General features: G+C 43.6%; 1 protein-coding gene across 2 annotated transcripts in view; it reads left to right on the top strand.

Annotated features, from left to right (window-relative positions):
- The window catches only part of LOC134754145 (protein furry), a 351985-nt gene that overhangs the window by 104817 nt on the left and 221822 nt on the right, over nucleotides 1–25346 (top strand). For both annotated transcript variants that reach the window (XM_063690243.1, XM_063690242.1), the window contains one exon: nucleotides 15865–16028. In XM_063690243.1, the coding sequence (XP_063546313.1) occupies nucleotides 15865–16028 (164 nt within the window). The remainder of the gene's footprint in view (nucleotides 1–15864; nucleotides 16029–25346) is intronic.

Raw genomic sequence — 25346 nt, 5'->3', positions numbered from 1 at the left:
GGGAGAGGCCGAGTGGGTATGTCCGACTCGCACGGACTAAAACCCCTGGGGTGTTCCGACGCTCGCTTTTGGGCGGGGTTACGGGAACAACTTTGCAGACCTCCGAGACCCCGCCGGCGTTGCCCTTGCGGGCCCATCAATTTGGGGCTGCTCCAGCAGCCTACTCCGCTGAAGGCACCTCGGAACACTTGAGGGCCTTCCAGCTCGGAAACCTCTTCAGGCGAGTGATGGGGCTCCCGACCCATCACTCGCAGGTTCTGTCACTCGCAGATTCTGTCACGCAGTTTCTGTTAGGGTGGCAGCATTCGGGCTGCGAAGGCTCTTCGCCGCCTGCCTGGCCTCCTTCGGCGCTGAGGGAGCGAGTTGGCGTCGTCCTCGCGCATTCGTTCAGCGGCCTCCTTTTGCGTCAGGACGGTGACGCTAAAGGTGGCCACTGCCGCCCATGCCTCTTCACTGCCGATCATACGGCGTATCAGCGCCGGCAGTGAGAGGTCTCTTCCTACAGCCATGGACAGGACAGCGCGAGGCTCCGCCCACGCAGGGCACTCCTCGCGCGTGTGTTGGGCCGTGTCCACGGCTCCTCCGTCACAATGGTGGCACGCTGTCGTCGGCTCTCTTCCAACCCTCTCACACAGGTACCAGCCGAAGCAGCCGTGCCCCGTCAGGAGCTGTGTGAGATGGAAGGAGGGTGTGCCGTGCTTTCGTTCCACCCATTCTTTTAGAACGGGCCGAACAGCGGCCACCAGGTCCCGGCTAGCTCCCGGGATCTCCAGACGTTCCGACCATTTTTCGAAGAGCACATCTCGTGCTTCTTCCCGCCAGTGTTGAACTTCTTGGGGGGCGGGCCAGTTTTCATTCCTCCTAGCTGCCAGCACCCGCCAATAGACCGTGGCCTGAACGCCGGCTTCAAGGTCCCAGGGCGGGCTCCCAGCCAGCAGGCAGGCTGCTACATGCGAGTTATCGCGGTATGCTCTAGCCACCCTGAGAGCTATGGCCCGCTGCGGCCGGCGCAATAGGGCCGCACTTCGAGTTCTCAGGGTGTCCGCCCATATTGGCGCCCCGTATAGCGCCATTGAGCGCACCACGCTCATATAAAGCCGCCTGCAGGCTCCTCCTGGACCGCCCAGATTTGGCAGAATGCGCCCAAGCGCTCCGGCTGCAGCTAGCAGTTTTGGAGAAAGGCTCTTGAAGTGCTCCTCGAACTTCCATCTGCCGTCGAGAACGAGTCCCAGGTACTTCATCGTTGACCCGACGGCGATGGAAGTTCCTGCCACAGTGATATGTGCCCCTTCTGGTGGTTTATTTCGAGGCCCATGGAACACGATGACCTCGGATTTGTGTAGAGCCACTTCTAGGCCCAGCGCACGGATCCTATGTACCACATATGCCACTCCTGCTGTGGCTATGTAGGCGGCCTCTCTGTGGGTCCTGCCACGGGCCGACACGAGGGTGTCGTCAGCATAGCACGTAACGCTGATTCCCCGCAATGTGGGCCCGCGTAGTACCCAGTCATAACCGATGTTCCACAGGAGCGGCCCTAGCACCGAGCCCTGTGGAACACCGCATGTCATTTCCCGCCTCCCCCAGCCGTCTTTTGTTGGAAATACCACAACGCGTCCGGCAAAGTAGTCCGCTACAATTCTTTGTAAATATTCGGGCACGTTGTGGTATTTGAGTGCCGCCTTTATTGTCTCCCAGGGCAGAGTGTTAAATGCGTTGGAGATGTCCAGTGATACGGACATCACAACCCCACCCTGAGAGACTTCCTCCTCTGCTAATTCCCTTACGCGGGCAATCGCGTCCAGTGTCGAGCGCTGCGGGCGAAAGCCATATTGGCATTCGCTCAAGCCCGGCTGCATGCTTCTGACTAGACGAGACGCGATTATCCGCTCAAAGAGCTTGCTCGTCTCGTCGAGCAGCACTATGGGGCGGTAGGCCGAAGGCTGATCAGGTGGGCGTCCCTCCTTCCGGAGGAGCACCAGCTTGCCTGTTTTCCACCTATCAGGGAACCGCCCCTGAGTCAAGCACGAGGTGAATAACTCTCGGACGCTTTCCTCCAGCTCACTGAGTGCGACTGCCAAGGCACGCCCAGGTATGCCGTCGGGCCCGGGGGCTGTCTTTTTTGAGCGGAGCTTGACGACTGCCACACTCATTTCGACCTCTGTCACCGGCGGTACTTCCGTCACCATTTGGCGTGGTCTCATGGTCGGCGCCATAACTGGTGGCACGAATTCACCTCTTTCAGGGAAGAGAGCGCCCACGACTCGGTTTAAGAGCTCTGGTTGGAGGCTGCTTGTTAATGGGGGTGCCCAAGATCGGAGCTTTTGCCTTACAGCTCGATACGGCCTGCCCCACGGATCCCTATTGAGCATATCTAGCCACTCCTGCCAAGCTGCCTCCTTGGCCTGTGCGATTGCCGTCTTTAGGTTTGTACGAGTGGCCCTGTAGGTGTCGTACAGAGCATCTTCCTCGGCTGGGTTTCGGATCCGCCTTCTTCTGTACCTGGTGTACTGGCGACGCGCGGCCACGCAAGTGTTCCGCAGTTGGCGGAGTTCTGGTCGCCACCAGTACACACGACGCTTTGGACTGAAGGGTTTGGCCCTGGGCATTGCTGCGTCACATACGCGAGTCAATGCGGCGCTAAGATGTTCGGCCTCTCGTTCTACCTGCGCTGCCTCCGCCAGGCCAGTGCTGGCATTCCAGGACTCGACAATGGCCGCCTCTTTTGCAAGCTCTCTATCCATTTTTGACACTAACCATCTTGGGCTGTCCCCTGCAGCGGGTCGGTTTCCCCTCCCAGCGGCAGGATGTGTCGAGACGTCGAACCGGATATATCGGTGGTCCGATGCCGTCTCTGCATCCACCACCACCTTCCAGTTTTGAGCACGGCGTGCCATGGCGTTTGATGCAAAAGTTATGTCCACTATGGACTCGCCTTGTGGCCGCACGCACGTGCTTTCCGACCCGGTGTTGAGGACAGCCAGTCCTAGTGATATAGCCCACTCTTCGAGAACTTCCCCTTTGACGTCTGTTGCTCGACATCCCCATGCCGTGGATTTCGCGTTAAAATCTCCGGCGACCAGCACAGGTATAGGGGATATCTGTCCGACCAGAGCGCCGACATGTGAGATCACCTGCTCGAACTCAGCGAGCGTGAGACTGGGTGGGAAGTACACGCTGATGAAAGCAATGCCACTTATGACGGCAAGCACGAACCCTCTCCCCCTCACGATGTTCTCAAAGGATCCAGATGTAGCGGATGTTATGATGGCCACTGATTTGTCGTGGTCTGAGACCCAGTCGTCCCGATTGGGAATAAAATAAGGCTCCGAGACCATAGCTACTCCTATATCCCACTCTGCCATGGTTTGCATCAAGAGGTCTTGGGCCATGACACAATGGTTGATGTTCACCTGCAGACACTTGAGAGCCATATTATTATTGTCCGGTGTCCATCTGTTCCGCCTCGTCCGCTTGGGATTGGTTGTTGGACCGATCAGGAGGTTGTGATCGAGAAGATCCATTTTCTGTCGTTCCTCTACCTACTTTTTTGCCCTTTTGGGGCTTCCCGCCACAGCAACCTTTGCTGCCTAGCGAGTGTGTCGCCGGTTTTCCAGCAGCCTCACAGACAGCGCAGTGCGCTTCAGCAGCAGAGCATTCTCGAATCTTGTGTCCGGGTTTTCCGCAGCGGAAACAAATGCTACTGCGGTCTATGCCCCTGTCACATTTTGCGCCTACGTGTCCTTCCTCCAGGCAACGGTAGCACCTTAGAGGCCTGGCTTCCAGTAGCACCACCCGTGCTGAAACCCATCCCACTTTGAGACGGCCTACGTCTACCACTTTCTTGGCTGCTGCTACCGGACAGCTTAGCCAGAGTGATCCATTTCCATTTTGGCTACGTGACATAACGCCTGCCTTAATTGTATCAACGGCGCAGTCCCCCTCTGCAGCCAACGCTGCGATTACCTCTTCGGTGGTTGCGGAGTCGTCCAGTCCGGTAACTCGAATTTCCGCGCATTTGACGGGCCGCTGAACCTGCACGTCTGTGCCAAGAACTTCTCTGAGTTTGGCGGCCAGGTCATCTGCCGCCTTTACGGCGTTTTCGGTTTTAGGGGGAATCTCTAGCATTCGAGCGCCTGTTGCCGTGATTTTGAAGTGCATTTGGGAGATGCCGAAATCCTCCAGCTTGATATTAGCCTTGGCCTTGACCAGGACTGCATCATATTTTGCACCTTTCTCCATTGCCTCCGGTTTCAGCGTCAGGGTAATGGCGGCAGTGCGGGGAGGCTTAAGTTTAATTTTCCGCGGGGCCGTCTTACTGGGTACCCTGGACCGATTTGCCGCCTGTGCTGTCGGCTTTTTACTTTTCTTGCCCCCTATGGTACTCCAATTTTGTTTAGCGGGCACCGGATCCGGTTGAACGGTGGGTGCCGCAGGTGTCTGTGTAGCCGCGGCTGCTTCCTGCGCTGCCATACTGGGACGCTTGCCCTTCTTACCTTTCTTGCCGTTTTTGTTTGTTTTTGCCTTCCCGTCGGTAGGGGCAGGACCAGTGACCGCCGTTAGTGTTGCTGATACCTGGGATTGCGTGTTCGAGGTACTAGGACCTACCTCATCCGGTGCGGCACGAACAGCTTCCGCTGCTTTTTTGTCGGCTGCTAACGCAGGGCGCAGCCTAGGTTCTGGCAGAAGCCGACTCTCAAGGCCCTCAAGACGGGCGTCTAGCAAATTGTTAAATTGATCGCGGGTGGAGCGCGATACTTCCTCCATAATTCGCCGAATGTCGGCCTCAGCCACCGCTGCAGGCTGGTTTCGCATCTCGTCCACTTGTTTGCGCAATTCTGCCAGCTGCCATGAAAGCTGGGCATTTGCTACCTCTAGGCGGGCAACCTCTTCCGTGGCAGTGCGAGATCTTACCTCAGCGAAAGCCCCGCCAATAGCCTCCACCGAGGCTTTGAGTTTTTGTTGGTGAGTGCCTTTCAAGTGGCCCGAAGTATTAGTCACGTATATGATGGCACTAAGGGCATCCTGCACTTTTTTATCTATTGCAGCCAATGTCTGCTCCCCAAACTGGCTGCCAGCGGGAAGATCTCGACTCATTAGACGCTCGGCTCTTTTCCGAGCCGCTGCTTCCGCCGATGCGTTAAGGGCAACCAGGTTTTTCTCTGCCTGTATCTGCCTTTCGTGCGCTTTTTCTTCGCTTATCGCAGCCTGGAACTTTCCAAAGCCCACGTAATTGCCTGATGTGGGCGGCCGGCCTCTGCCCCGTTTTGGGGTTGGTTTCAAAATTTTGCGGTAGTTTGAGATCGCGCCTTCGCTTAGCGCTCCGATGTCACTTTCTGAGCTGGATGCGAGCTCTTCTGCAGGCCTTTTCTCCGGCTTCTTCCAAAATTTGTCTCTAAGGTTTTCCGTCGAGGGCACAGTACGTATGCTAGAAACCGAAGACTCGGAATCAGATAGCCGAGTGACTGGCGCTGTAGCATTTAATATGTCGAGGCGCTCCAACGACACCCGACACTCTCGAACTGGTGACGCAACAAACTGCATCTTCGGGGCGCTTGTCTCCGCAGCGCCCTCGGAATCATCGACTTCGGCGTCCGACTCTCGGGGGGAGAGGAATTCTCCTCCACTGGGCAAGTCACTGCTGTCCACCCTTGTGGGGGAGAAAAACTCCTCCCTCCCAGGTGATGAGAGGATGGCCTCCGCGGCACGGGCCCTCCTCCCACAGAACACCCTCGTGGGGATTGGTGTGGGGGTCCGCACGTATTCTTGCGGCGCCACTGGTGCCTGCTCCTCTCCGGCCTCGCCATCGGGGACGACATGGCTTATAAAGCGCCCTCGGTTGTCCCGGACAGGGCGGAACTCCACCGGTGGGGGGTTTGGAGATGGTGGCGTGCCAGCCTTCTTCGCACCTTCTTCGTCCCCTCCTCCGCGCAACCTTAACAGTAATCCGCATGCATCGGTGTCCATTAAACATTTGCCATGGTCGTTGGTTGTCGTCCTAGAGTGGTGTGCCCCCCCAGAATACGGTGGGCGGCATGTCACCACAGCGCGGGCACTTGCCCGTTCTGTGGTGACACAGAGGATTGGAACCTCCTGGGGTAGTTTTTCCCATTTCTGGCCACTCATGATTTGCTATTTTTAGGGGGTATGCCCCCCCTTCTGACGTTCGTGACTGGGCTCCCCCAGCCACGCATCCCATCGGCACGCCAGTCACACCTTGGGATTGGGGATTTTTTATAGTGGTTAACTCCACGTGACCTTCCTCTCAGTGAGGCAGGTCCCCGGTCCGCTCAGTGCGGGTTACGGGTTGCCCGACGGTGGCCGAAGCCACAACGCCGCACCGGGCGGTCTGCGCCAACCCACGGCTGCTCGTTTCCGAGCACCGACTCCGTCCCAGTGGGACCTGGCGTCTCGCACTGTGCCCTCTGCTGGTTTCAGAGGGACACGCGGAGCCGCACATCGGGACCCCTCTCCTCAGGCCTGTCCGGTTTGGGAGGCCCTGTCCGGCATAGCCCTGAGGATCATTGGAGCACACAAACACGGCATTAAAGCCAGCGCAGGAGAAAACTCGACTGCCATTGCCACGACTGTGACTGGTAGTTTGCAGAGGGAGAATAGCAAACGCGCAACTGAGCGGCTATCCTCCCCCTCCCAGGGTGCACCACAAGGAGGTCTACCAGCCCTGCACCTCTAACCAGTTCTAGTCTCGCAGTTCTAACCTAACCTAACCTAACCTAACCCAAGCCACTTCTGGCAACAGTTCGTTCTCTTGGGGGTCGCAGTTCTAACCTAACCTAACCCACTTCTGGCAACAGTTCGGGTTCGCGGGGTCGCAGTTCTGCCTAATTTATTGATGCCGACTTTTAATGCCAAAAATATTTTATGCCAAATTTAACATGATGCGGCACGACAGGCACCCGTAATAATTACTAAAACGTGAGTTTTCATTTGAATATCACGGATTGAATTTTTTCGACCTTATAAGAAACCGAATTTCTGAATACCGAATTACTAAAACGTGAGTCTTTATTTGAATATCACTAATTTCATTTTTCCGACCTTACAAAAGACCGAATTTCTGAATACCGAATTATTTTACTTCCGATCGGACAATGATTTTTCGGAATTTAAGAATTCGGAAAAAATATTTTCGGAAAGGGTATAATCGGAACTTTAAGCTTTCGGTCAAAATGACAATCGGATTTTAAGTTTTCGGAAATAGCACATCCGTGATTTTATTCCATCGTGGTTATAAAAATCGGAAAAACGTATTTCGGAATATTTGGGTGTTCCCGTATAAAATAACTTTTGAAAGGGACTTTTTTTTAATGGAGTTATCGTTCTTCTCCTAGTGAGTATTATATTCTTTGGTCAGGTGTCCAATTAGTAGGTATAGAGGTCCTCCGGGTTGCCTTGAAAATGTCTATTTTGGCATCGTTCAACAATGTGCTGGGTAGTTTGGTCTTCAAGGCCGCAGTCATACAACGGGCTCTCTTTCCATCCCCATTTGCATATAATTGCACCTGCCATGACCTGTGCGGATTCTGTTGAGGCGGCCCTATTATTTCCTCTGCAGCAAGAAGCCCTTCGGCTTCTGAGTAGGGTATTGGGTACTTTTGTGGTGACCAGTCGTCGTTGTGCCTTTATATAAAGATTCAAGTTCCGCACTCAAAAAATGTTTGACCACCATACAAACTTTCAACCCCTTTTTTACCACCTTAAGGGATGAATTTTTAAAAGCGCTGAAAGTGGTTTTCTTGATTTTTAATATAATACCTTTTAGCAAAGTTTCAAGTTCCTAGCTTAAAATAAAATTTGCACCCCAAGACAAACTTACATCCCCTTTTCAACCCCCTGAGGGGTTAAATTTCAAAACGTTGATTTTACTTTTTTTGTAATCGTCTATTATGCCTTCCTAAGAAGTTTCAAAGCATTTGTCCAATACAATACAAACTCAAACTTTCAACCCCCGTTTAACCCCGTTATGGGACGAATTTTTGAAAACGCTGTAATCACTTTTTCTGTATTATAATAATATGCCCATATACAGTTTCAAGTAACGCACTCGAAAAAAAATTTGATCTCCATACAAACTTTCAACCTCAATTTCACCTCCTTAGGGGATGTGTTTTCAAAAACTTTGAAATTAGTTTTCTTGTAATTCAATAATATATCTTTTTACGAAGTTTCAAATTGCTAGCTTAAAATAAATCTTGAACCCCATACAAACTTTCATCCCCTTTTTAACCCCCTCAGGGGTGAAATTTCTCAAATTTTTATAGCCTATAACCTGGCCGTGGATTTTGTGAAGTTTGCATCAAAATCCGTTCAGCCGTTTTCATTTTATGCGCGGTCAAATAAACAGACAAACAGATAAACAGACAAACTGTCAAAAATTCTGAAAACTGTTGGAACGTGTTCTGTTATCGATTCTAAGTATCCCCAGCCAATTTTTTTTCGAATATCTTCCATGTTACAGACTTTCGACCCTCTTCCGCTTTATTATATGTATAGATATATACATGCATTAAACTATTCATGTTCTATACATTTTTTTTGAGAAATCAAGTAAAAACTATCAATCGAGTAAAAAAAACTTAAGATGCCGTTTTTTGTCGAAAGTATTCAGTATATATTTTTTACGTATTTTTTTTAAATGTAATATATATAATTTAAATCGGTTCATTGGTTTAGCTTGTAGAATTTTTTGAAATTTTTTTTAAAGAAGTGGCGCCATTTCTGTTCCTAAGGGGTGAAACTTGCGCTGCTGCGGGTCAAATCGCTCAGTTTGGTCCCTACTATCACTGTGCAAAGCGGCTTGCTTTTATCATGAAGTGCAGCATTTTGTTCATAACAAGTATGACTAATAGGCTAACGTTTGTTAGCCAATCTTAGACAATTTTATGCTAGTCTAAGACACCATAATTATTTTCTATCCTCATCTGTTATTTGTTTAATAGGAAAACCTTGTTATTTTTAGGGTTCCGTACCAAAAGGAAAAAACGAAACCCTTATAGGATCACTTTGTTGTCCGTCCGTCTGTCCGCCCGTCCGTCTGTCTGTCTGTCAATACCCTTTAACTCGGGAACGCGAGCAGGTATCGAATTGAAATTTAAACCATATACTCAGATCTACGGTCCCTTGAAGCTGTGAAAAAATAAAACTTCTAAGTTAACGTATAAAAAAAAGATACCGGCCGTTTATGCCGCAATAAACGTATATTTTGACACTCTCAACGGAATTAAAATTGATAGGGTACTTCCCGTTGACCTAGAACTATGAAATTTGGCAAGTAACATCGTCTTACACTACAAATACAGGGAAAAATCTGAGAACTGTAAGTTTGTAAAAAAAAACTAAATTAGTTAAATTTGTACGGAACCTTAAGAGGGCGAGTCCGACTCGCACCTGGCCGGAAGGTATACATTTATATCCTTTAATGGCAACGCGTTGATTTTCGAGGAAAGGAAAAGCTGATTTGTAGGGTCCAAAAGGGTAAAAACGGGTCCCTATTACTAAGACTCCGCTCTCCGTCTGTTTGTCACCAGGCTGTATCTCATGAACCGTGATAGCTAGACAGTTAAAATTTTCGCGGATGATGTATTTCTGTTGCCGCTATAACAACAAATACTAACAACAGAATAAAATAAATATTTAAGTGGGGCTCCCATACAACAAACGTGATTTTTTTTGCCGTTTTTTGGGTAATGGTACGGAACCCTTCGTGCGCGAGTCCGACTCGCACTTGGCCGGGTTTTTTTATGGGGATAAAATGTGTTCTATAATTTAAAAAAGGAGCTGGACGTAAGTTCTACAATACGTAAATATTTAAGTGGTCTACGTAAATGTATTTATTATTTTGCGAGTATAACTTTAGCAACAGGCGATACGATAGGTATTAAACAAAACTTTCAAACTCGCAAATTTATGAAAAACGGCGAGATGCGTGAAAAACATTATACAGTGAAACCTGAATAAGTCGGACATCAAGGGGCGAGCACATATGTGGTATTTTCTATAAAAAGGGACCTTATTGTCGATGGCGCTTACGCCATTATAAACGATGCCCCGATATAAATACAATGCCGCGCGACGCTGTGCGGCGTAAGCGCCATCGACAACAAGCTCCCTTTTCATAGAAAATGACCCATATGTCTCACTTAGGTCCACTTGCATCATTCAGTAACCCGGGGTTAACTGGTTAAACCTTTTTTTTTTTTTGACGCAGGGGTAAATGCATTTACGCATCTCACCCCCGGGCTGGGGAAGCCCATTGGGGGGTGGTATGTGGGACTCGCTCCTCCCATAACTTCCTCTGCTAGCCAGAGGAAGAGGAGGAGAATACCCACTAACATCCCCTGCGGCGTTTCCGTCTATGCCGTTGAGGGGGGTGCAATGGGGTCGCGAGCATGTCGACCACGGCACCCCCCCGGCAGTCCTGGCCCGGTTGAACCGGGACTTCACACCAGGTTCGGGGAGAGTCAGCAAACGCATAACTAACCCTCCCCCCTCTCGTGTAGGGCAATATTATGCGGGTCCCCTACCCGCTGCCCTACTGGGGTATGGCGCGGTTTACAGCGGCAAACCGCCTGCGCCTCCTTCCCATGCGCCTTCTTCGGATCGGAAGAGCGTTCGGGTCTTCCTCCCGTTCCATCTCCTCGGTCTCCTTTTGCAAAATGACTGTGTCGCAAAAGGAGACCACCGCGTCCCAACATCTCTCGCCGCTCAACATGGCCGCCACTACGTTGTGCAGCGAGAGATCATTCGTCCCAATAACTATCTCCATCGCCCTACGCTCCACGGCCCAGCGATTGCACACCTCCAAAGTGTGCTGGGCCGTGTCGTCCGTCTCACCACACTGGTGGCAGGCTGTGGCAGGCTCACGACCTATCCTGTGCAGGTAGTGACCGAAGCACCCGTGTCCGGTCAACACCTGCACCAGTCTATACCCCAGCCTGCCGTGCGTTCGGTCAAGCCATCCGTCTAGGTACGGGAAAACCGCCCCTATGCTGCGGGTTCCATAGGGGGAGTTCTCCAGGTCCTCCTTCCATTTTTCACGGAGCCTTCTCACCGCAATTGTTCGGTCATTTCTGACTTCGTCAGGAGCAGGGAAATTACCCGTTTCCCTGCTCCTGATTCTCCGCCTATGCGCATCGGCGAGCACCCCAGCCTCCAACTCCCAAGGTGGGGTGCCCGCCAACACGCACGCTGCCGCCCATCCCGTGGTGATATAAGCCCTACATACGCGTATGGCTATCACACGTTGGGGCCTCCGCAGTAGGGCTTTGTTTTCCCCGTTCAATTTATCGGCCCAGATCGGGGCCCCGTAAAGGGCCATTGATCGTGCCACTCCCGCATAGAGCCGCCGGCAAGGGTGAGAGGGCCCTCCCACGTTTGGCAGCAGCCGACCCAACTCTGAGGCTGCCGTCACTATTCGGGGGGCGATTTGGCGGAAATGCTCCCCGAAATTTAACTTCGCGTCGATCGTGAGGCCCAGGTATTTTATGTGGGGCCTCACCCTAACCTCATCCTCTCCTATTCTTAGGGAGGCACCCTCAGGCATCTTCCAACCTCTCCCCCGGAAGACTATCGCCTCAGTCTTCGGGAGGGAGACATTCAGCCCTAAGAGGCGAATTCTAAGTATGACGAGCTCTGCCGCCACTTCCGCCCTCCGCCATGCCTCCCTAAGCTCCTCGCCCCGAACGGCAACCATTGTGTCATCAGCATAACACATGAGGGCCATCCGGGGGAGAAGCTCTGCACGGATGGCCCAGTCGAATCCGATATTCCATAACAGGGGTCCGAGCACCGACCCCTGAGGAACGCCGCAGGCCATCTGTCTCTCCACCCATCCATTTGGAGTGTCGCAGACTACCACCCTGTCCGACAGATAGTGGTCAACGATCCGCCTCAGATATAGGGGCACTTCGTGGTACTTAAGGGCCTCCCGTATCACCGAATACGGGAGGGTACCAAATGCATTGGCGATGTCCAAGGACACCGCAATGGCTCCCTCCCCCTTCTTTTTGGCATCCAAAAACAACACAAGTACAAATTGACACTGGGTTAACGGTTTAACCGGTTAACCCCGGATGAGTCTAGTGCACTGAGCTCGGCGAAGACTACATAGAGTAATAAAAAATATTGAAAAAATCTTTGAATTTGTTTTTATACTTAGGCCTTGAACTTTTCAATCCAACCTCGTACATATACTTAACTACTAATTATAACGCGCGCTATGATACTGGATAGAAATGGAATCGATTGGGATACAAAAATAGCATGTAAAAAATAAAAATTCTCATTTTCATACTAATTGTATGGAAAAAGTTTTTCTCGATTTGTGGCTTCTGATCCTAAAAGTTTGTCAAAAATTACCTTTTTCTCGCACCCTGTATGTTTTTTCCAAAATCTTCATTAACTTGACATTGAGGCAGGGCTCGGAACCGGTATTTTTTAAAAAACCCGAAATAGGAAACAATTTTGCATTATTAAAACGTCCCATTAAAAATGAAATTATAAACAAAAGAACGAAAAAGAACGTAATAATACCGGTATTTTTGTATGGAGCAAATACCGGTTTCCGACCCCTGCATTGAGGAAAGGTCTTCTAAGCCCATTTTGGCGTAGCTGCTCGGGATTTGGTAGCTGCCCTCACTGACCCAATAAGAAAATCCTTCCTGTATACACATTACCTACTTAGGGTAGGACGGGGACGTTTGAAACACTCTATGTTTACCCGCCTGTAACTTTTTTTATTTTTACAGTTAAAAGGGTATGTGCCTGTATTATTAAAGGAAATTTATTTAGTTTTTAAATAAAATGTGCTTGAAAAGTCTATCGCCCATGGTTACGTAATGATAGGGAATTAAAGAAAATGTGGAAGAGTGGTTCAATTGACCCCATAGGTGTGTTAATTGAAACACTATGTGAGGACGTTTGATACACTTTAATATATTCGGAAACACTTTAATTGTTTAATATAGATTGATTAAAATTCTAGATAATAATTAAATTTATATTTAATATACTTAATGTTAAAATGAATTATGAAATTGAAATTGCTATTCTAAACTATTTTGCACGTGAAATTATTTACGAATTGTTATGTATATTTTTATTATTGTAATGTATTTTTTAATTAAGGAATAAATGAGGCTATAATAATAATAATAATATATTTAGCAAAATGAAAGATAATTTGTTATTTCTAATCTTTTTTTAATAACTATCACTGTATTCAATGAGATCAACTAAAGTTCGCAAAGAAATTACAATCATTACACAATTTATCTGCGTCTGGAGATCTTGATCAAAGATAGGGATCCAAAAAAAAATAGTAAGACATCTAGACTTATTTTTTGTGATTACCTTATACTATAGCTATATAGCTTAATCAAACGTGTTTTAATGCAACAACAAGATATGACGATAAGGGATTTTACCCTCCGTCCACTAAAATCCGTTTGGTAGGATCCATTACGGATCCAAGTGGACGTTTTGTGCATTCAGATCTATCAATGGATTTGAACGGATTTATTGGACACTAGAATCCACACCCACCTTCCACTAAAATCCGTTTGGTAGGATCCATTACGGATCCAAGTGGACGTTTTGTGCATTCAGATCTATCAATGGATTTGAGTAGACTTTATTGAGGACTAGGATCCAAATAGATTATGTTGAACCAAAAAGTTTCCTAAAATCCATCAATGGATTCATGTGAACTAATAATAAATACATGTATAAATTTAAATATTGAAATTGGAATTTCTCATTACTTGTAGGTTATCTGGTTAGATTATTTCCTCCTTACCCTTAGTCGACGGAGCTCCGCTTCGCGGGGCTCCTATTTCTGGGCGGTTTGCCCTTCGGGTATCTGAAGCTACCTAACGAACCTAACCTACCTACCTATTTTCGAGGTCGGCAAGTATGTGAGGAGAAACCCGCATGAGTTCCCTGTGGCAAAAGGAAATTCCGCAAGGAGGAAGCCAGGACTGGCTGTCCCCGCGCATAGGCTTAAAAAACCGGTAAATCTCTTGGTATAATGGGAGCAAAAATCTATAATAAAATACCCGAGCCAATCAGAACCGTTGACACCGACTGTACTTTTGTTCGTAAACTTAAGAATTATTGCACAATGAACGCCTACTATTCGGTAAATGAGTTTCTGGACGAATGAAGTATTAGTATATCCAAATCCCCGTAATAAATGTAATTGTGACCATTATTTTCGTCCATCTAATGTAATTGTGATTATTTCTATTGTAATTGTAAGTATTTAATTTGAATAATATTTTACTGATTTCCTAATGTAAGTATAAGAATCTCAAAATTGTCGACATTTTTTATGTGAATTTAAATAATTTTAATTTATTATGATTTTTGTAATCAATTTTTATTATGTAATTGACAGTGTATGATTAATACCGAATAAAAATCTATCTATCTATCTATTGATTTAGTGTGACGTCCTTGAAAACATTACACTTAGGGGAAAAAAGCGTAGGTAAGTAGGTAGGTTAGGTTCGTCAGGTAGCTTCAGATGCCCGAAGGGCAAAGTGCCCAGTTCGCGGGGCTCCTGTCGACTCAGGGTAAGAAGGAAATAACCACCACCAGATAACAAAAAGTAAAATAATAAAAAGTATAGGCATAGTGCGAAGTTTCTCAAAATCCACCCCTCCGTCCACTAAAATCCGTTTGGTAGGATCCATTACGGATCCAAGTGGACGTTTTGTGCATTCAGATCTATCAATGGATTTGAACGGATTTATTGGACACTAGAATCCACAACGTGCTGAAGTGGACTTTTTGTACATTTGGATCCATCAGTGGATTTTGAGAAACTTCGCACCCCTCCGTCCACTAAATGTTATCTGGTTAGGTTATTTCCTTTTTACCCTGAGTCGCGGGGCTCCTATTTCTAGCCGCTTTGCCCTTCGGGCATCTGAAGCTACCTAACGAACCTAACCTACCTACCTACGCTTTTTTCCCCAAAGTGTAATGTTTTCACGGACGTCACACTAAATCAATAGGTAGGTAGGTTAGGTTCGTTAGGTAGCTTCAGATGCCCGAAGGGCAAACCGCCCAGAAATAAGAGCCCCGCGAAGCGGAGCTCCGTCGACTTAGGGTAAGGAGGAAATAACCTAACTAGATAACCTACAAGTAATGAGAAATTCCAATTTAATTTTTTTAATTTATACATGTATTTATTAAAAGTTCACATGAATCCATTGATGGAATAAAGTCTACTCAAATCCATTGATAGATCTGAATGCACAAAACGTCCACTTGGATCCGTAATGGATCCTACCAAACGGATTTTAGTGGACGGAGGGAACACTATGAGTAGGGTCTAGTGTTATTAGTGTAGTGGCCTTAGCATTGGGGTTTCCATATTCATAGAAGACACCGTCGTAGACGCACAATAATAATTAATTTATCATGCCCTGAAAGTGGCTTATTATGAAGCGGGATTGAAATTTGAAAGTGATACGTTTCGGTCCGAGGGCGTTTCAATTTCCAAGTACGTTTTTTTTTCGCGATTAGCAATTCGGTTCTAAATTGATTTGTTGTATAATTTCCATTCTGATATTTAACTCCTGATTCTATAAGTACCCGCAAGAAATACTATACAAATATATACTTACTCATGTTTTTTTTAAACACACATACCTATTTTACTTTCCTCGTATTCAAAATAAAAACTAAAGTGTGTAACTCGGGTGAAAGGCACCCATTCTGACTCGATCTATTGGGGCTTCCACGAGTTCCACGTCTCTCGAGCTCCAAAACATCTCGTCAGGAATGGGTGCTTTTCATCCGTTAGTTAACAATGTACTGTAGTATTGATGTGTTGTGTAGAGAGTACCCGTGCGACCACTACACGGCGATCATCAACGTGACGCTGATGTGCACGGGCTGCCCGCGCGCGCCGGTGCACGAGAGCGCACTGCAGCTGCTGCAACTGCTCGACAAGCGCTTCTTCGGCACGGTGGGCCCGCTGCCTGCGGCTGACCCGGACAATGGTAAGTCTGCTTATCAGCGCTAAATAACTTACCATATATGTTTATCATGTTCTAGTTACTTAATCACTTAGTTTTTTATGTCTGTACAAATATCTTAACACGCCTCTATTGTCAAGGCGTTAGAGTGCTTGTTCAGATATTGTTGAGCACTTTGGCCGGTCCAATATATCTGAAGGCGACTGTACTACACACGTGATTTTCGGAAAAAATATTAATAATAATAACTCACGAGACCCAAATTTAATAATTACTTACTAAAATGTAGTAGTAGTAGTAGTAGTATTAGTAGTTATCACTTTATTGTACACAACACAGGTTTGCAAAAATAAATTACAGTAATGGATGTACAAAGGCGAACTTATCCCTATAAGGGATCTCTTCCAGCGAACCTAAATAATAAATAAGGCTTATAATAATTACTTACTAAAATAAGGCTTATAATGATTACTATTAAAATAATGACTTAAGTGCCGTGAGAATACTCTCTTTTCCTAGTACAGTGTTTATTAAGAACCTACCTAGTGTTTATCGTATCGTATAAAAGAACGGAAAACTTGGATTTTTCCTCACCCTACTTTCAAAATTTTCCAAGTCAAATATAGTGGTAGTTCAGTGATAGTGGTAGGTATTATTGTAGTATTTACCATTAGGTTTTTACCTCACTTTTTGGCAATCTGGTTTTTTTTTGCTGGCCCACTTTTTTTTTAAACAGGAAATTTCAGAAGCTTTCAAATAATATAAGAATAAGGTAGCAAATATTACGAACAAAGATTGTAAATAGAAAAGATCAAAAGAAATTACTACAAATACACGAAACGGCATTGGAATTTCCGGGGGAAAATGTGACGTCTGTAGGCATTTATATGGGGTGCGACTGCTCAAATTTTTATTTACGATCTTATAAGGGTTTGCACACAATTTCCAATCAAACTAAATTGACGACTATTTTAAATATTTACTCTATCAATGTCTTTTAACATCTAGTCGAGAGTTCTTTGTCGATACATGCCCTAATAGTTAAGTTCTATCATGTTTTCTTGATGAAGAAACTTATACAGTCTTAGTATAAGGACGTAGTGGTGTAAGTTTTATTTTTAATAAGAGAATATCTGCTTTCAATACACAAACTTTGAACAGCTAACAAGAAACGACACCAAGTTATCGTGTCAGTGTTGATGTCCAGCCCGCGCAGCATGGTTTCCCCTATCACTAAGTCCGTCACTTTCGCACTCACATACTTGTTAGAACGTGACAGGCATGGTGATAAGCGTACCGTGCTACAACTCCTGGTATTACAGGTACGTATTACAAATATGACTCCACAGGGCACTGACATATAAATAACTAACTGATTTTGCCATGAATCGACCAACTTATTATCCGCTCATGTGAACAACTCGCAGAGGCAAGTTCAAAGTGTACCTACCTACTATGTATACTTCCGTTACAATGCTTCTCGACTTCTGTAAGGAATTCCAGTCTACAAAGCGAATGTGAGTTGTACGAATTTAGAGACGAACCGCCTAACCCTGTAAATGTCGTGGGACATATAGTTTGTCAAAGGACTGTCTCATTTTTAACATAGACAGAGAGACTCATACTGTCTTTGTCTTACATTAGTACTAGCACCCAAAAGAAAAGGATGAGTATATTTTTTTTTTGTTCTTATTTAATGCCAATTTGGCTTGACCAACTATACTAATATTTTCGCCATACACAATGTGTGCACAAACTAAAAGAGTATTTGTGACTTTAATTTATATTTATGAGCACTTAGCTTAGCTATCTGTTGGCTTGTATTCGACTTCTGAGATAATTTCGCAGTATTTTTCGCCTAAGCTGCAGTTGTCCTTACCGCGCTAAATTTAGGAGGTCCCCGTCAGCGCGACGGAGATATTTACTTAAACTTCTCAAATGTGGAAGGGGCTCAGTTAATATATCTTCTTAAATCGTTTAAAACAACACTTTGCGAAACTCCTGTCCATAAAATAAAATTTTGTTGGTTACTTGTTATAAATTGATTAAGGTCAATGCGGGCAGGACCGTCTATCAGGCAAGTCCGTCTACTCACTATAATTTTTACGTATACGTACGCCACTTACAACTCGGTTGGTATAGCAGTTTTTCATCCTAAATCCATTGCCCTCCAATAGATATCGCTAGGACGAACACTACTTAACAATCAACTATATTCGTGTTTCGAACTTGAACACCGAGTGCAACATGGTTCCGCAAAATAAGAAACGATAAAATAGAAGCAGTCGGAGTATTTGTGTATGAAGTGTGTAACGTAGTAATTTTATAACCGTTTTTCCTGTCTAGTGCTATTAATGCACTCAAAACGCTTTCAATTTATATCATATCTAACCTCAAAATTGTGCCTAGTCGGAAAGTCCGTATATAAGTTTAAGGGAAGACCGTGATATTAGGCCGGTATTAGGACTTAAAACAAAAGGTTTCGAACCCCATCTTCGGTCATATGCCGATCTTACCTTAAAAACAGAATAATGCTCATATGTTGAAATTGCAACGTTATTTCCCTGAATCGGCTTCCGATCGTCTTAGGGAACGGACCCGTGCCGGCTGCGTTCACGCGCCGGACGGGTCTAATGTTCCTTGTCTCCGAAATTATATTATAAATTTAATATAAAATATATTAGCTTCAAAGTCCGTATATAAGTTTAAGGTGATATAATAAAGCTTTTCAATCTCGTACCTTAACTTAAGCAACTCAGCAAGCTTCATTGCTTAAACACGGTACTCGACTGAAAAGCTCTCTATTATATCACGATTGTATAAAATACTATTTCGAACGTCGTCGTCGGCAATAAATAATTATTCTTGAAATTTGAATGAAAACATTTTACGTTATTCCTTTCTTTTTAGATACTGTGTTACTTAAGAAGAATTATAATTTTTGTCCATTGTGTCGATTGGCATCATAAAAATAGGGCTGTTTTTTTTTCACATTTAAGTCGGTTCGATTCCCAGACGAAGTACCTAAGTATTTTTTAGAAAATCTTTGAATGCAGTATTACTAACTTTTAAAAATAACAGTCTTCTTTCAGCAAAATATCCTATCTACGATATTTAAAGTACTTTCCCTTCATGTCGCATAGTCTTAGGACGTCCTGTATAAGTTATATTAAGTGCCTATACTATAAAAATTTTGAACATAATTACGATACTTAATTTTCGCTTAAAAGAAATGGTTATATTCTCTATTAGAAACTATTAAAGCAACATCATTTTTTTCATATACATACTTTAAATACATGGTGGTCTTAGTGGTCGTCTCAGTAACGTTTGTATTTGTGATGCTACTTCAGCCAACCTCAGTACTTTTTGTACCGAGACTGACTGAAATAACAAGACACATTCGTACGTTTCCGTGAAAATACGTTGGAAAATTATATCTGTACAATATTTAAAGTAAATAAAGAACAATATTTTTTTATAAATATTAATAAAACAAGTAATTTAACCGCCTTTTTATTTAAACAACGCCTGATAATTGCTCTTCTAAGACAGACAGACGTGTTGTAAAGATCCGCACTTTTATTTGGGTCAAAATTCTTTTCGTTGTCTTGTTTCTAACCACTCGTTCACGCTTCTATTTTTGTCTTTTACCAAATAAATAAATAAAACCGGCCAAGTGCGAGTCGGACTCGCGCACCGAGGGTTCCGTACATTACATAATTTTAACAATGTATTTTTTATGTGAAACGTGAGTGAAAGGTAAATTGCGGTTTACGATTTATGGCGTATTAAAAAAAACTACTTACTATTTCTCGTTCAAACCAATTTTCGGTGGAATTTTGCATGGTAATGTACACGATATATTTTTCTCTTATTTTAGAAGTTACAGGGGGGGGGGGACACATTTTACCACTTTGGAAGTGTCTCTCGCGCAAACTATTCAGTTTAGGAAAAAATTATATTATAAACCTCAATATCATTTTTGAAGACCTATCCATACACACGTATGGGTTTGATGAAAAAAAATTTTTTGAGTTTCAGTTCCAAGTATGGGGAACCCCTAAAAATTTTTTTTTCTATTTTTGTGTGAAAATCTTAACGCGGTTCACAGAATACATCTACTTACCAAGTTTCAACAGTATAGTTCTTATAGTTTCAGAGAAAAGTCGCTGTGACACGGACGGACAAACAGACATGACGAATCTATAAGGGTTCCGTTGTTTGCCATTTGGCTACGGAACCCTAAAAAGTTGAGTGCTAATAGCATGTCTTTCTAGCTGTAGATTAAAATTCTCTTGACAAAAATTAAAAACCCCCATACAAAAAATTCCACTCCGTCACATGTTTGAACGTTTCCGTGAAAATACGTTGGAAAATTATATCTGTACAATATTTAAAGTAAATAAAGAACAATATTTTTTTTATAAATATTAATAAAACAAGTAATTTAATTTAAACAACGCCTGATAATTGCTCTTCTAAGACTAAGACAGACGTGTTGTAAAGATCCGCACTTTTATTTGGGTCAAAATTCTTTTCGTTGTCTTGTTTCTAACCACTCGTTCACGCTTCTATTTTTGTCTTTTACCAAATAAATAAAAAAAACCGGCCAAGTGCGAGTCGGACTCGCGCACCGAGGGTTCCGTACATTACATAATTTTAACAATGTATTTTTTATGTGAAACGTGAGTGAAAGGTAAATTGCGGTTTACGATTTATGACGTATTAAAAAAAACTACTTACTAGATCTCGTTCAAACCAATTTTCGGTGGAATTTTGCATGGTAATGTACACGATATATTTTTCTCTTATTTTAGAAGTTACAGGGAGGGGTGGGGGGCACATTTTACCACTTTGGAAGTGTCTCTCGCGCAAACTATTCAGTTTAGGAAAAAATTATATTATAAACCTCAATCATTTTTGAAGACCTATCCATACACACGTATGGGTTTGATGAAAAAAATTTTTTTGAGCCAGTTCCAAGTATGGGGAACCCCCAAAAATTTTTTGTTTTTCTATTTTTGTGTGAAAATCTTAACGCGGTTCACAGAATACATCTACTTACCAAGTTTCAACAGTATAGTTCTTATAGTTTCAGAGAAAAGTCGCTGTGACATACGGACGGACAGACAGACATGACGAATCTATAAGGGTTCCGTTGTTTGCCATTTGGCTACGGAACCCTCAAAAGTTGAGTGTTAATAGCATGTCTTTCTAGCTGTAGATTAAAATTCTCTTGACAAAAATTAAAAACCCCCATACAAAAAATTCCACTCCGTCACATTTTTTGGGGACAGAAAAAAAAGACTACGAAGAGGATTAAGACTTTTTGAATTTTGTCCGTTCGTGACGCACTTGGCCTGGACGGTTTTATTAGAATCTGTAAGAGCGTTTGAGTTGCTCTAAATAGATGCAGGTAGAATTTTTTTTTTTTTTTATTCATGAAATAAAACTATGAAAACGGATTATATCGCGTATATTGAATTTATAATACATACAACGGGTGACCACGAACGCTGTAAAGGGTTCGAAACGTCGGGATGTATTATAAATTCAATATACGCGATATAATCCGTTTTCATAGTTTTATTTCATGAGTAACTATCGCGGTAACCGAAGACATTTTTTTAAATTATTAATATTATAATCTAAAAAGGGAAGTCTCATCTTGTGAATGTGAATCTTTATTTTCAGTGGGGTGCAATATATGGTCCATTTTGTACTGAGCCCCGAGCCTTCAATTACGCCATACATTATGAAAAGGTGCCCACTGACTATAAGTCCGCCGAATGATATCGGCCTGTCAGTTAGAACAAAAATTTGACAGTTCCGAACATCTGACAGGCCGATATCGTCCGGCGGACTGATAGTCAGTGGGCCCCTCTAGGCCGATCTTGTGTTGTTTACTTTTATTATACTTCAAAATGTGAAAAGCTTAAACATTATGCAGGGACATACATTCAGACTTTTTTTTTCAAGTACAATACTAATAATAAAAGTCTAAGAAATATAGGTAGTCTAGTTTTATAGAGCCTTCCACGAAATTGTCTACCGTTGTCCCGTACGAACGTGAATTTTCTCAGGATTCGCAGGTATAAGAGTTTCCTTTTCTGGGATAAATGGTCATAAATATGCACAGAAAAATAATCATCTGCTTTAAACGCCGAAAAAAAGTCGCAACACAGGAAATAAAATGCGTTTGTACGGGACAGCCCGTGGAATGGTCCTTATGTGGTGACTAGTTCTTGAATCTTATAAATTTATCATTTACAGCTTAGTTAACTAACTAATGTATTGCATAAATTAACATTAATGTAACTTCATATTTACAAAATACTAAGAAAGCTCTTTATTTACTTATATAACCTACCTTATATTTAATTAAATTTATATAAGTAATACTTAAATTAACATTTATTTAACCTATTATTCAGAAAGCACTAAGATACGAGAGCCGTCTGTAAATTGTTAGTTGCTCCGGGTCTACTGACGCGGTTGTAATATTATTACAAATAATACATATTATACCACACAAATTTAACTATTAATTTTTATTTTTTTATTTTTACAAAAGAGGGTGGGCTAATTGGCCCTTTTGACCAGTAAGGGCAAGCGATATGTCCCCGGATAGGTTATTCTAAGTTGTAAAACTTTTACTATGGCAGGAGGTAGTCCCAAATCTTTGTGAGAAAAGTTATCGCCGCAAAATGTTGTGTGAGTTGAAACGTGACAATATAGTTTTTTTTTTCGATACTAAGTTTCTGTGTCGCAGATCATTTTGTGTTTGGTTTTGGGCTTTGTTATTGTCGATGATTTTGTGTCACAATTTTTTAGTTTTTTATTCGGTTTCGTTTTTTTTTTTTGTAAATTTTTTTATAGGCATCAGAGCCAAGTGAATGCAGTGGAAATGAGAGCGTTGAGAAGTGTGTGTGGTGTGAAATTACTAAATAGAATTAGGAACAGTGTGATAAGGAAAAAGTGTGGACTGAACGAAGATGTAGTGATAAAAATTGAGAAAGGTATGTTGAGATGTTTTGGACACGTGGAAAGAATGAGTGAAAGAAGGCTAACAAAGATAGTGCCCTTATAAGGGAGAGGTAGAAACGGGAGTTGGAAGGGGCAGACCTCGGCGGACTTTCTCTGATCAAATCGGAGAAATACCAAAGAAAGGCCATGTCAAGAGCACCCTAAACCGGTGAGCGTGTATGAGGAATGTTATGAAAGTGAAGGAAGCGAAAGAGGTATCTCAGAATCGTAGAAGTGGAAATCCGTGAAATAGGCGTGATTATACGTATGTATGTAAATGTATGTATTTTTTAACAGACATTTGACAAGTGTCGCCATACAAAAAATGAAGTAATAGAAAATCTCTGATGGTATGTCGCTTATTCTTATTGGTTCCAGGGCCAGTGTCCATACAAATCTGCCCGTCCTCCTTTATAGTTTGCAGATTTTTCCCTGTATTTGTAGTGTAAGTCGATATTACTTGCCAAATTTCATAGTTCTAGGTCAACGGGAAGTTCCCTATAAGTTTTGATTCCCTTGAGAGTGTCGAAATTTAAGTTTTTGGCGACAGAATTGATTTTGATTCATGATTTTACACCACTTCAATGAGTACAAAGCTCTGTTACAATGGTATAAATAATATCCAAATCGCATAAGTAGAGCCGGAGCACCTAACAACTTTCAGAGCCCTCGTAGCTCTTTATAACGTTCTTAAAATGTATTAAGATTTATACTTTTAAAAAATGCGGAGGTCGATACCGCTCCTTTGGTTGAAACCTGTCTTAGTTTGCAGCAATTAGGAGTCATTTATTGGCATAAGTTGACACTAGATCGGTTACCTCAGTTAGAGATCTTTTTTTTCACTCGTATTAAGTGGTCGTATAGTTGGGCGTGAAAACTTTCATCTCGAGTTCAGGGGCCGGGGCGCGGCGGCGGCTGTTGTCAAAGGTCCAGCGCGTAATGAAGGTGTCGCGGCGGCGGCGGCGCACTCCCGGCGTCACCGACGACACGCCGTAGTTGCTTGACGCCTCCGTGAAGTTGCTCACGTATGATGCTGTTGGCAATTTGAACGTTTAGCAAGGGGTATACCTTCAGATGTGTCCTTCATGTCTGTCTGGTGCAGAAATATGCTAATGTATAGCAGGAATTACACACACAACAATAATCATATCACTTAAAATGGAAATTCGAGGCAAGGTAACTATTATTTTTAGAACATCAATGGTTGAACGGACGAGAATGTGAAATATGTCGAGCATACGAAGTCTCCTAAGAAAGTCTCCTTAAGAAGATAAAATTGAACCAATAGAAGCAATAAGAAGGTATAGAGGGAAATGCTAGGAACACAATTTTTAACCTCGTTGCTTTGTTTGGACTAGTTAGGAGATGAACATATCAAAAGTCCCCGGCCGTAACCCTGGTGCTGGGGGGGAGAGGGGAGTTTGAAGGTTCCATTTTTCGGTTTTTCGATTATATCTCGGAAACTATGCGTCTGAGCGACTTGGCCACTTATACAAAATGAAAAGAGATTTAATTTGTTACAAGTTTTATTCAGTCAAGTTTTTCGATATCTTGTATAGTTTTTGAGATATCCGCTCTTGAAGGTTTATTTAGGGCTCTCATTTTTATCTTGATTATCTACATCAGTAAAGCTGCTAGGCCGGGTTTGGTAACGTTTTTGTATAAATCGGCGGTGCTGAATTCATTTATGGTATCAACATTGACACCTTTCCGAAGTAAAAACATATAAACTTTAAACCGATTTAGTTGAAATTTGGTAAATAGATGTTTTAAGTCCCGAGACAGGATATAATATAGTTTTTATCTCAAAAATCATACTTTGAAGGTGTGAAATTTGGTGTGAGGGAAATTCAGCTTCTTCGCCGAAGTTGAATTCCTGAGGTTAATACTGTTTAAATTTAGGTTTGAAGTCATGTTTGGTATCATTATCAACTAAATCAAACATGTAAACCATCCCAAATATTATTTAAATAGGTTCAGCGGTTATTGATTCCCCATACAAATTTCCACCCCACTTTTCACACCCTTAAAAGATGATTTTGGTTATTAAAACTGTCCTATGTACTGTCCCGGGACTCAATCCATCTCTATACCAAATTTCAACGAAATCGGTTCGGCGGTTTAAGCGTAAAGAGGAGTTTTATGAAAAAATATTTTTAGTTTTTTTTTTTTACTTACGAATGGTGTCAATGTTGATACCATAAATAAATTCAGCACCCCCGATTTATACGAAAACGATACCAAACCCGGCCTAGCAGCTTCACTGATGTAGATAATAAAAATAAAAATGAGAGCCCTAAATAAACCTTCAAG

This window comes from Cydia strobilella, chromosome Z (genome assembly GCF_947568885.1).
Source record: "Cydia strobilella chromosome Z, ilCydStro3.1, whole genome shotgun sequence".
Taxonomy (NCBI): domain Eukaryota; kingdom Metazoa; phylum Arthropoda; class Insecta; order Lepidoptera; family Tortricidae; genus Cydia; species Cydia strobilella.
Note: the sequence above shows the minus strand (reverse complement) of the source record. Positions and strands in the feature narration are given on the sequence as shown.